This window comes from Mustelus asterias, chromosome 1, assembly GCF_964213995.1.
Source record: "Mustelus asterias chromosome 1, sMusAst1.hap1.1, whole genome shotgun sequence".
Lineage (NCBI taxonomy): Eukaryota > Metazoa > Chordata > Chondrichthyes > Carcharhiniformes > Triakidae > Mustelus > Mustelus asterias.
Genome location: NC_135801.1, coordinates 124,673,590 through 124,687,079, shown reverse-complemented (window position 1 = coordinate 124,687,079; position 13,490 = coordinate 124,673,590). Strand labels below are relative to the sequence as shown.

At 38.6% G+C, this 13,490-nt stretch overlaps 1 protein-coding gene across 7 annotated transcripts in view; it reads left to right on the top strand.

Moving 5' to 3' along the window:
• The window catches only part of trappc13 (trafficking protein particle complex subunit 13), a 59,847-nt gene that overhangs the window by 33,961 nt on the left and 12,396 nt on the right, over positions 1–13,490 (top strand). For 5 of the 7 annotated variants that reach the window (XM_078218078.1, XM_078218088.1, XM_078218125.1 and 2 more), the window contains 4 exons: positions 532–576; positions 5,726–5,743; positions 8,944–9,077; positions 12,339–12,537. In XM_078218078.1, coding sequence (XP_078074204.1) covers positions 532–576; positions 5,726–5,743; positions 8,944–9,077; positions 12,339–12,537 — 396 coding nt within the window. The remainder of the gene's footprint in view (positions 1–531; positions 577–5,725; positions 5,744–8,943; positions 9,078–12,338; positions 12,538–13,490) is intronic. The other 2 variants (XM_078218107.1, XM_078218098.1) reach the window with 1 other exon arrangement.

The following is a 13,490-nucleotide window of genomic DNA, read 5'->3' as shown; positions in this document are numbered from 1 at the left end:
ATACAGATTGGGGATTTTGTAGTTTTAATCTGTGGGTAATGCTGTTGCTGTTTGTACTGTGCAATGGTTCTGTGATTCAGAATTCATCATGAGACCTTTAACCATCTACAATAAACACTAGCCTAATGCGAAAGGTATTTGGCATCTTCTGGTCAAAAGCAGTTGTGAAGTGAGCAGATTGGTACAGCACTTTAACACGAAAAGCATGCAGCTAAATTGGTGTGCTTAGTATTAAACTTTTTAATCTCCACAATTCTCTTTGACAAGGGATTTTGTTTTTGAAGGCTTCAAAGCCACGTGACACCTAACGTTTTACCAAACAAATAGGCTTTCATTTGTGGCAGCGGACCTTTTGTATTTTAGCTGATGAGTTTGTTGTATGCTCTGCATTCTCTTTAGTTCTTCAGGCTAAGTTAAACAAATTACCGATAAAGCAACTCCTTACTCATTAGACAGCATCTAAATTTAACAGTCCTGATGGATGATCTACCCGAAAAAAGAGTCTTCAGCTTGCATTCTTTGTTCACACAGGTTCTTAAACCACTCGATGTAAAGACCAAGTTCTACAATGCTGAAGTAAGTATATGATTCAATTGCCATAATGCACGAGGAGTTCCAAATTTACTTCAGAAAGGTTTATTATACTGCTGCTAGTAATGTAAAGCTACTGCAAGGTGCTTGTGTATTCACCTGAAATTTGCTGATAATTTAAGATGACATTTTTGCATTGTTTATAGCTTTTTAAGCAATCCTGTCTCTTTTTTAAAAAAATGCTGCTTTTTTATTTGATGAGGTGGTCCAGCCTATAGACACTGAATCTTTTGGTAACTTGAAGACCAGCCTCACTGTTTTTGATTGTCCAAAATTCTGTTCTTGCAACGTATTTGTTAGTTGTTTCCTGCAGTAAATTGACATGGCAATACAACTGTATTAGATAGGTTAAATGGCTGGTACTTTTGGGATTCGAAGCAATGACTGTTAATGTTGGTGGAGAATACTTTACCCCAGCAATAAAGGTTACATTCCGGTCATTCTAGGACACCGTTATAGATTTGCGCAAACAGTTGAGGGAAAGTATTGGTTATAGTTTTATTTGTCAAATTGAACTTATTTTTAAATTTACCTTGAGATGTAGTTTGGGAAATAAATAGGGAAGATCTGCAAGTATAACTATAACAGTTAATTCCTGTCACACCCCTTTGACTGAATCTTGCCTGTTTATTGTACTTGCATCCGTGTCTTCCCAATTCTTAGAGACAGATCAAGAAATGTTTTTGACATACTACTCCGCTGACTCTTGTTTTATACTTCTTGCTTAACACTTCCTCCTGCTGCAACTTTCATCTCCTACCTTTCACCACTCCCACTCCTAATTTCTGATCACGTTTACTACTTTGTCTCGGTATCTGCACTTCCCTCTTTCCGCAGAACACCTGTGCTTTAATTCCTGTTCCCCACTGTCAAAGCTTCGAGTATGTTCTTGATCATGACATGGGAATCATCTTTGAAGTCTTCGAAACATTTACATATTCCTAAATACTACCAGCACCATCTCCCCCTCCCTGATTTCCAGTAGTTCCAGATCCTACATTCACTCTTGGTTCTTTCAGACCTCAACAACCTTTTCCTGGAGGACAGCCATTCCCTGATTCGTTCCCCGTGCCAATGCTTTCACCAATCAGAGCCACCTACTTGGTTTGAATTTGAAACAAAAGCTTGGCAGTTAACTGTTCTCTGGTGCATTCTCTATGTCAACATCTCTACCAATTAGAGTCCACTTGCCAACCAATCTTGCAGTATAAATTGTTGTTCCCTTTTTCATTTATCTTGCTTAGCTGTCCTGATGAATGCAAGATGGAAAGCTTTGATATCATATCTCATTTTTCAGCAATACTCAATGCCCCCTTTTCAAAATTCCCAAACCCGATTCCTCTACATCAGTACAACCTTGACATCAGCCAGCCATTCGAATATGATATAACTGGGTGAAGCAATCTGTAAAGATGTAGCTTTTGAATTTGAAACCAAGAATCAATTTCTGCTCCTCTGATTCAATGTTACAGCAGCCTTTGAGATGGAACTGTGTGGAAGGATGGAACAGCCTTGGGTTGGGTGGATTTCTTGCCATGTTCATTGGCAATATGTGGTGACAGTGTGAGTTGTAATGAACCAGAGATTAAGCAAGCACTGCAGGAATATTGCGTCTAATGCTAAAACGACAGTTTTAATGGATAACATTTTAAAAATTAAAATATTTTAAGGCATTTTTCAAGAAGGCATTAATATAGTTGAAGCTCTTCATTGAAACTGCCCTTAGCAAATGGCTCAGCAAAAAAGTGTTCTGGAGACATGGAAAGTGCACACAAATTTAACATGAACATTTATGCAAACTGCACAGTAGAAGCATGTGGCGTGGAGCTAGATATCCAAACTAGAATATAATGAAAACTGCAGTTAGCAGATATGCACAAATTGACTAAATTGTCTTTTATCCTTTCAACTCTTGTTTTTAATTCTCACATAGAATGTGGGTGTCGCTGGCTAGGCCAGCATTTATTGCCCATCTCTAATTGCCCTTGAGATGTTGGTGGTGAGCTGCCACCTTGAACTGCTGCAGTCCATGCAAATGAATGTAATTAACATTTCTGAGCTTTTTATGTTACTTAATATAGTTATGTATATAGCATAATAGTATGGTTATAATAGAGAAGGAGGCTATTATGCCTGTCAAATCTATCCTGGCTCTCTGCAAGAGCACTTCAGTTAGTCCCACTTCACCCGCCCTATCCCTGTAGTAATCCAGCAATTTCTTTTCTCTTCAGATGCTTTATAAAAGTCACATTTGAATCTGTCTCATGACCCCCTTGAAGTGCAATTCAAATCCTAACCACTTGCTACATTAAAAAAAATCGTGTTGTCATTGATTATTTTGCTAATTCCTTAAATCTGTGTCCTCTAGTTCTTGATCCCTCTACCAATGGGAACAGTTTCTCTCCATCTTTTCTGTCCAGACTCATCATGTTTTGAACACATCTATCAAACCACCTCTCGCGATTCTCCTCTTATGGAGAATAGTCCCAGCTTCACCAATTGATTCTCATAAGTGAAGTTCCTTGTCCCTGAAACCATTCAGGGGAGGTGATGGCTTAGTGGTACGATTAATCCAGAAACTTGGCTAATGTTCTGGGACCTGGGTTTGAATCCCGCCACGGCAGATGGTGAAATTTGAATTCAATAAAAATAATTAGAATTAAGAGTCTAATGATGAACAGGAGACCATTGCTGATTGTCGCAAAAAACCCATCTGGTTCACTAATGTCTTTTAGGGAAAGAAATTTGCCGTCCTTAACTGGCCTAGTCTACATATGACTCCAGAGTCACAGCAATGTGGTTGACTCTCAACTGCCCTGAAGTAACTAGAGATGGGCAATGAATGTTGGCCCAGCCAGCAACGCCCATGTCCCACGAATAAATAAAACAAAATTATAAATCTTTTCTGTACCCTCTCTAAAGCCACCTTATCCTTGGATTGTGGTATCCAAAATTGAACACAATACTCCAGTTGAGGCCTAAACAGTGTTTTATTAAGAACTTTTGTAACTTTGTTACTTCTATAATCTGTCACTTACTTTAAATCTCAGGATCCCTTATATCTTTTTAACCACTCTCTCAACCTGCCCTGTCATCTTCAAAGATTTGTGTACACATATCCCCAGCTTTCTCTGATCCTGCACCCTCTATACAATTGTACAGTTCAGTTGGTATCAGCTCTGTTCATCCTACCAAAATGTATCACTTGATACTTCTGTTTACCGTATGTTCGTCCATTCCACCGCCTGCTTTTTTCCTCTTCAAGTTCCTATTATCCTTCTCACAGTTCACAATACTTTCAAAATTGTATGTCATCTGCAAATTTTGAAATAATGCCCTATATACCCCAGTCTAGATTTTATGGGACAGGAATATGCAAGTAAGGGCGGCAGATTTCCTTCCCTAAAGGGGCGGCACGGTAGCACAGTGGTTAGCACTGCTGCTTCACAGCTCCAGGGACCTGAGTTCGATTCCCGGCTTGGGTCACTGTCTGTGTGGAGTTTGCACATTCTCCTTGTGTCTGCGTGGGTTTCCTCCGGGTGCTCCGGTTTCCTCCCACAGTCCAAAGATGTGCGGGTTAGGTTGATTGGCCATGCTAAAAAAAAATTGCCCTTAGTGTCCTGAGATGCGTAGGTTGGAGGGATTAGTGGGTAGATATGGGGGTAGGGCCTGGGTGGGATTGTGGTCGGTGCAGACTCGATGGGCCAAATGGCCTCTTTCTGTACTGTAGGGTTTCTATGATTTCTATGACATTAGATGGGGTTTTCTGACAATCAACAATATGCCCTTTCATTGTAATATTCTTGAAATATATGAAGTCTCCAATAAATCCCAAGGGTCAAGAATGGGTGGGCTGCCGCTCCCAGGCTTATGTCAATGTCATTTGGAAATGAATGCCAAATGTGTAGAGATGGCTTTTCGATCGAATTTTCTCCTCTTTCGGTAGAGCGGCATTTGATATTTAGGCTCGTCAAGATAGTTTAGATTGACAAATATGAGGTCATCCACTATGGATCTGCAAAAGACGAGGCAAAATCTGTGAAGGATGAGTCACTAAGAGTTGTGGACGAGCAAAGAGATTTAGGAGTCCACCTAAACACACCACTCTAAACTAGTATGCAGGTGTTTAAAATAATCCAAACAGCGAATGGAAGGTTGGCCTTTATTTCTAAGGAATTGGGATTCCTCTGGTGAGGAAATCCAGAACAAGAGGAAATCTCTTAAAAATTACAACTTTGCCATTTAGGAGTGAAATCATAAAGCATTTGTTTAAACACCACAGCAGTAAAAATGTAGTATTTGTTCCTTTAAAAATCTTTGGATGCTGAATCAATTAGCATTTTCAAGGCTGATAGATTTTTGTTTGGTAATTGTATCAAGGGATTCTTGTTAGGTAGCGGTATCCAGGGATGTGAGTTAAAGGTGGATAAATGAAGAGATTCTGAGCATCTATAATCTAAATGAATGGCAGAACAGGCCTGAGGGGCTGAAAACCTACTTAACTCCATTCCTATGTAATTCAATAGCATTGGGGAATCGACTCAGTAGTTCCTCACCCTGCAGTGTTTTACACATTCAGTATGTAATCAAGTGGAAGGGTCTTGTGCAAAAATTTTCAGTGATTGTAAAGTTTTCACAATTGGGACCAAGCCTTTGTGAAAAGCAGTAACATATATTTGACAGCATATTTGTGCAAATCTTCTTCCTTATAGTTTCCAGAGGTAGAGATAATTTAGTAAATGTTCTCTTTCAAGGCAGAAAATGGAAAGCAATCATCCAAATTATATCTTTCCATTCCTAGAAGTAACTAAACTGTACTGCACAAATTTTATGAATAATTTTGCAACTAGTAGGAAAGAAGAATATTATAATTGGCTTCATGTCCTCTAAAGTGGTTGCCATTGGTTTGAGTATTTTGGAAAATGCTGCCCTGATGAATGTACATCTGTTTATTTTGCATAACTCGTGGGTGATTCCTTTGACCACCTTTACCACACTGTTAATAGTATATTGGGAGCATAATGAAGAAGATAATTATGCTTTTCATGCAATCTGTAGGTAAAGTAGATGTTCTTTTCTTTAACATTTAACCCTTATTTATCTAATGTTTGCTTTTTAATTTTTCCCCCATTAGAGTGACCTCAGTTCTGTGGTAACTTTTTATTTATTGCTACTTTGTGCTTTGATTTAATTGCAACATAACCACAATTGCTGTAATTAACATTGGCTCAATTTGCAGAAAAATAATGGAGAAGCATTGATTAAATTTGAAATGACTATTAAAATGGATTGCCCACAAAATGATGACTGAAAATCTGGCAAGTTGTGGTTTGTTCATTTTTTTTTAAAAAAGCTGTATTTTCTGAACTATCTAGAATTTAACTTCAGTAAATGACTATTGGAAATCTGGAAAGTTGCTTCTTCAGATCCCTGATTGAATTGCAACATTTGTAATGCTTTTCCATTATGTCACTAATCTCATCACTTAAGCTTGCCAAAAATCTCTGCTGTAATAAAAGACTGAATGAAAAATAAAATTAATCAAGGGGATTTGAGCAATGGATTTGTTGGAGCTTACTTTAGCGAAGGTGACATTTAAGCAATCCTTTAACGTTAATGTTGGGTCTGAGAGATGAACGTGTGGGAAAAAAAGCTGCAATTGATTCGTTAATGACTTAAAAATACACAGTTGATAATACTGTGGTTTGGGGCAGAAATCTAAAATGGGACAATGTAAACGTTGTGACATTCTCTCAGTAATGTTGTTGACATCTTGCACACATTCTTGTGTTTGAGCAGAACCTACCAGTATCAACAATGAAAGTTCTTCTTTTTCTCCCTCCAACAAATTGTAGATAACAGAACATGCAGGAAACAGCAGATCAGGCAGCATCTGTACAGAGAGACACACGGTTGATGTTTCAGGTCAATGACCTTTGACTAGAACTAGTCTTTGGTTAATCTATCTTGGCAAATGTTTGCATCTGTGAAGCTATTGCATCGAATATACAAATAAATCTGGTCATTATTGAATACCAAGATACAGTAAGTAGTCTCTCAACACCAGCTTAAAGTCCAACAGGTTTATTTGGTAACACGAGCTTTCGGAGCACTGCCCCTTCACCAAGTGAGTGCAGGATTTGTTTCACAAACAGGGCATATATAGACACAAACTCAATTACAAGATAATGGTTGGAATGCGAGTCTTAACATGTAATCAAGTCTTTACAAACTACCCAGCCTTCAGGAGAACAGTGACCATGACACCACATAACTCTGCCACAGCAACCTCTGCAAGACGTGCCGGATCATCGACAGGGATGCCATCATCACACTTGAGAACACCATCTACCAGGTACATACTCTTGTGACTCGGCCAACGTTGTCTACCTGATACGCTGCAGGAAAGGATGTCTCAAGATGGTACATTGGCGAGACCATACAGATGCTACGACAACGGATGAATGGACACCGCTCGACAATCACCAGGCAGGAGTGTTCCCTTCCTGTCGGGGAACACTTAAAGCAGTCAAGGGCATTCGGCCTCTCTCTTCAGGTAAGCGTTCTCCAAGGCAGTCGTCGAGACACACGACAACGCAGAATCGCCGAGCAGAAACTGATAGCCAAGTTCCGCACATGAGGACAGCTTCAACCGGGATCTTGGGTTCTTGTCACACTATCTGTAACCCCCACGACTTGCCTGGGCTTGCAAATTCTCGCTAACTGTCCTGGCTTGAAACAATTCACACCTCATTAACCTGTGCTTAACCCCTCCTCCACTCGCATTGTCTGCACCTGTAAAGACTTGATTACCTGTTAAGACTCACATTCCAACCATTATCTTGTAATTGAGTTTGTGTCTATATATGCCCTGTTTGTGAAACAAATCCTGCACTCACCTGGTGAAGGGGCAGTGCTCCGAAAGCTCGTGCTACCAAATAAACCTGTTGTGAGACTACTTGCTGTGCCTACCCCAGCCCAACGCCAGCATCTCCACATCAACACTAAGATAGCATTAATTACATTTGTGAGAATTATAGAAACTTACAGCACAGAAGGAGGCTAGTGTCTGTGGAGGCTGTATGAAAGAGCAGTTGTGCCTTGTCCCACATCCCAATTAGGTTTCTCATTCTTGGGTATTTGTCTAACTCCCTTTCAAAGTTATTAATGGAATCAACTTCCACCACCTTTTTAGGTCGAGCATTCCAGATCTCGACAGCTTTAAATCAGAAAGTTTCTCCTCATCCTCCCTCTAGATCTATTTATAATGTTTTTGACTCCATCACTTCTGGTTATTATCCACCTGCCAGAGAATTTTTTTCCCCCTAATTACTCAATCAAATCCTATCATCTTGAAAACCTTAACTGCTCACTGTGATAAAGTTTTTCCTCATATCAACATAGAACATAGAACAGTACAGCACAGAACAGGCCCTTCGGCCCACGATGTTGTGCCGATCTTTATCTGAAAAAGAATCTGAAAACTATCACTACTGCTTTTACTAATTACTTTAAATCTGTGCCCTTTCGTTCTTGATCTTTTCACGAGTGGGAGCAGTTTCTCTCTCTCTCTGTCCAGAATCCTCATTTTAAATACATTTATGAAATCTCCTCTCAGCCTTAATTTTTCTAAGGAAAACTGTCTAACCCCTCCAATTTATTTGATCTGGGTAACCTGTCATATTCTAAATGTAGAGCAGATCATGGATTAAATTATTAGTTGAATGGAGAAGGATTTCACTGCATGTCATTTTTCTCTTTGTAGGAAAATTAGAGAAAACATTGGGTGATTCGTAAATCAACGTACTTTCAGTAGGCTGCACCTCAATGAAATACCATTGCTAGTTACTATTGCCAAAGCAAATAGAGTTAAACTTTACCTTGATTAGCTTAACTGTCTCCCCATTAACTTCAACAATTTTATTTTTCTATGTTTACTGTAACTTAGTGTTTCATCTCACAGTTTTAAGAGTGACTGTTGTTCACTGTACGAAATCTGCTTTTTTACTTTTGTTTCAAAGGGGGAGAGTAACTGATGTGCATTACTCAACCTGTAAGACCAATGTTTTTGAGGTATTCTTCCATGGTCGATCTAAACTAATGTTTCATACCCCAGTTACTTGCAATGTGTAAAACAAAAATGCATCTTAGTAAATTTTTCCCAAATCCATTGCGGTAATGAAATTAATGAACTAATATGGAGTGAGTAAGATACTACCTGAAATAATGCTTTTGCTTTTCTCCATTGATTACCTGCCCTGTGATTCTGAGGCATGAACTAATCATAATATTTGGGTTAATTCTCAGAGGAACCAGTATGATTTTGTTTAGAAAATATTTTTTTCCCCACAGACAGATGAAGTCTTTCTTGAAGCTCAGATACAGAATATCACAACTACCCCAATGTACATGGAAAAGGTTTCTCTTGAGCCGTCCATAATGTATAATGTAACTGAACTGAATACCGTCAATACTGGAAGGAACGGGTAAGGAGAAAATGTTCAATTTACAGCTGTCCTCTGTTGGGCTGTGTTTTTATATATATTGATTTGAAAAAATTCATTCCTCTTCTCTCCATTTTTCTTCAACATGCTCTGCTTTAACTTTTTCAGTGACGGCTCCCTTTCTGTCAAAGCACTGCAGGGTATACCAGTTTTTCTCCTCTTCATTAGAAGACAATCTCTATACAGCAAATTAATATATATGCAAAGAACTGTGATGTTCTCTGTTTAAGTTGGAAAAATTCTTGAGACTGAATCTTTTTGGGGCCTGTAGTCATAAGACTGTGAAGTGAGCATCTTGAATTTACATGATGTAAGGTATAGTTTTTTAAAAAAAAACTCTACCCTTGGCTGTTCTGAACTGGGGTGGTGAGGAGATATTTTCAAATATTTGTCAATACGTTGTATAATGCCTCAAAAAATGACTAAATTAAATTTGATTTGGTGATTCCCAATTATGGTGAGCAACATCTATTCAATGTAAAATATTCCATTTCCAATTGTGTCTAGTAAGATTTTGATATTCACTCTTTTTGGATTGTTCATCCTGGAGAAAGGTGATCAATGGTAAGTCACATTGCTGTGAGACTGGAGTTTTTGTATTTGAAAGGAAGTGCTTTTAAAACCCAAGTTGATAAACTTGTACATTGTATTCAAGTGACTGACAAAGTGCACAAAAAACTACTCTGACTTGAACAAACCAAAGTTTTCGAGCAGTTCAAAGTGCTTTCCTTCTAAGCAATGGTAATTTGCAATCAGCTTAAGAGTTGTCATTCGGGGATTCTGTACATTTAATTATGAATGCATTTTCCCTGGCAATGAATGTTATTTGTTATAGAGTATTCTTGGTTTGGGATGATGTTTCGCTACAAATGATATTGGTTTGATTTTCTATGATATTGGTTTGCACCACAATATAGGATATTCATTTCTACTACATTAGTTGCAGGATCTTGTTTCACCATGATAGTTAGCTCCAAAACTCCAATTGTTGAATGCAACCTGCAGTTTACATGAATTGCAACAAGTTTGAGTTCTCTTCATATTCTATTGAGAAGGAAAGATTGCAAATGGAGGGAAGAGTTTTCCTATAAAAGTGGACATCAAGAAATGCTAACCATTTAAGGCCAAATATTGCTGGTAACATAGAAAAATTAGAAGTGAAGGATTGTTTTTGGGAAATATTGGGTTGTACGCAGTATAATGAAACAATTTCCAATATAGTTTAAAGTTAGAACGCATTTAATAACTTCTATCAAGTATTACATAATGTAGTCTGGAGTTACGTATATGATATTGCATGAAATGAATATCTCCACAAAACAAATGTGTGTTTAAAAAGGCCATTGAACTGAGCTGAAAGGAACTGCTACAACCACTATGCCAACTAGTTGTGAGGATTTGCCTTTTGAGTTTATGATCTGCAGACCTGTAAGATTGAAGTCATATCCTTGCATTCTGTTTTGGATTACATTTTGTGTTGGATTTCATGAATAGTTCAAAGTTCTATGAAATGTGATGGGCATCTGGGATATCCCTGATTCATGGTTCAGACCATGTGGAGGTGATAGTTCCTGAGGCTAAAGATTTGCAACACTTTGCTATGGTAGAGTGTATCCATCACATTTGCAAAATTAATAAGTAGCACAACTTCCTTGAGGCATTTGTGTGGAGGCCAAGTCCTTGACAGGTTTTTAATCAGTTGCTGAATTAAGGGTTACGGAAGGAAGGCAGGAATAAATGGCTTGAGGGGTTGAATGGCCGACTCCTGTTCCTACTCGTGATCTTATGTCCAGCTCCCTATTTGAAGCCACACCAAACTAACATGCTTTCAGCCTAAAGGAACACTTGTTAACTGATTGTCTTGGACTATAAACTTATTTCCTGCACCCTCGTATCTATTTATACTTTTCAGTCCATGTCATAGCCTATCTAAGAGTCTGTGATAGCTCTGAAGGCAAATACAGTTAATAGTGGGGTTTAAATTCTGGATGAATTTTGCAATGCCGTCTTCTTAATATCCTGCATGTGTAGTTTTGCCTGCAATTGTCTCTTTGCTTATGAAGCACTTCAGAAACAAATGTGAAATGTGTTTTTTTTTTAAATGTCCTGTTTGGACTTGCAACATTTTGAATTATATGCTCACTTATTTATTTACTTGTAAATCCACATCTTCAAGAGATGGCAAAGGCTTTAAACCATTAAGACAGAGGGAGGGATGTACAGAAAATGAAATCAGCTTGGGTATAAACAGAAAATGAAAGGAAGGCACAGGAAGCAATAAGCTAAGTGTGTACCAAGATAGCAAGGGGTAAACAGAATTATGGAACACGAGTGTAAATCAATAGTTAAAAATAAAGTAAGAACAACTTTTGTTAAAAACAACTAAAACTGTACAGCAAACTACACACAATGTTCATAATAAAACAGCAGCTATGGTAATATTACATTGTTCAGAAGCAGACTTCTGAGACATGATTACAGAAAACTCGGGTCTGAGAATTAAACATAACAGAGCGTAACATATTCAGGAAAGTCTGAGGGGAAAAGGGGAGGTGGAATAACTACGTAATAGGGAAGATGTCAAAAGTGATGTAACTACCAGCGAAATAGAATCCATATGGATAGATACTAATACAGACCACTTAACAATGGAGAGTAGTGGAGGAAGAAATATACAAATTGGGGTAATTAGTGAAAATCGCCATGGAAAATAAGCTACCCTGATATCAAGAACATGTAATTAAAGGAATAAGGAATGCATACACAATAATGTTATGGACCAGTCTATGTATTTGACTTCTGAAAGGGAGGTGGCCTTTAGAAAATGGAATATTGGAAGAACTTTTATTAAATGAAGTAAGCTTTTCCTTGTCTTGCATGCGTCAGCAATAGATAACAAATAATAAACAATAATTAAATCATACTCCATATGGAATAAGTTACGCTGACACTTTAAATATTGAAAAATGTGACTTCCTGTTATCACATTGTAAGTTTTACTCAGATGAGGACCCAGGATCATCATGGGTGCATTTAAAGTGCAAGTATCTGAAGGGGAAAAGCATAGAAGGACATGTTGATAGGATGAAATGAGGAAAGATGGGATGAGGCTTGAATAAAATATAAACGTTGGCAGAGGCCTGTTTCTGTGCTGTAAAATTCTATGTAATTATTTCAGCTTGTTTATGGAGATAAGTAAGAAGGTAACAGATAATTTTATTGAAGTGCTTCTGTTCTGTTCAGCTGCTCCACATTCGGGAAGATGACATACTTGCAGCCTATGGACACACGGCAATATCTATACTGTCTCAAGCCTAAGCCTGAATTTGCAGAGAAAGCTGGGGTCCTTAAGGGAGTCACAGTTATTGGAAAATTGGATATAGTCTGGAAAACAAACTTGGGTGAAAGAGGACGGCTACAAACAAGTCAGTTGCAACGAATGGTTAGTAGATGTGCACAATTCAGTTTTCTCCAAAATTATGTACGGAGTCAAAATTCCACATTATGAAAGCTTGTGGTATAGTTCTGTGCAGTTAATGCTTGCTCAGGCATTGTATTCATCAATGGAACTTAAAAAATGTTGATATATGGCCCATTGCACTGAATGTTACACTATTATCATCTTTGATTTGATTACTATTGCCACATGTATTAGTAAACAGTATTGTTTCTTGCGTTCTACACAGACAAACCATACTGTACATAGGGAAGGAGAAGAGAAAGTGCAGAAGGTAGTGTTACTGTCATAGCTAGGGTGTAGAGAACGATCAACTTAATGCGAGTCTGACTGCAGCGGGGAAGAAGCTGTTTTTGAGTCAGTTGGTACATGATCTCAGACTTTTGTACCTTTTTCCCGACGGAAGAGGGCAGAAGAGAGAATGTCTGGGGTGCATGGGGTCCTTGATTATGCTGGCTGCTTCTCCAAGGCAATGGGAAGTGTAGACAGAGTCAATGGATGGCAGACTGGTTTGCGTGATGGACTGGACTTCATTCATGACCCTTTTATAGTCTCTTGCGGTCTTGGACAGAGCAGGTGCCATACCAAGCTGTGATACAACCAGAAAGAAAGTTTTCCATGGTGCATCTGTAAAAGTTGGTGAGAGTTGTAGCGGACATGCCAAATTTCCTTAATCTCCTAAGAAAGTAGAGGTATTGGCGGGCTTTCTTAACTATAGCACCCGCATGGAGGGACCAGGACAGGTTGTTAGTGATCTGGACACCTAAAAACCTGAAGCTCCCCCTCATCTTCATAGAATGCTACAGTGCAGAAAGAGGCCATTCGGCCCATCGAGTCTGCACCAACCACAATCCCACCCGGGCCCTATCCCCATATCCCCACATCTTAACCCACTAATCCCTCTAACCTATGCATCCCGGGACACTAAGGGGCAATTT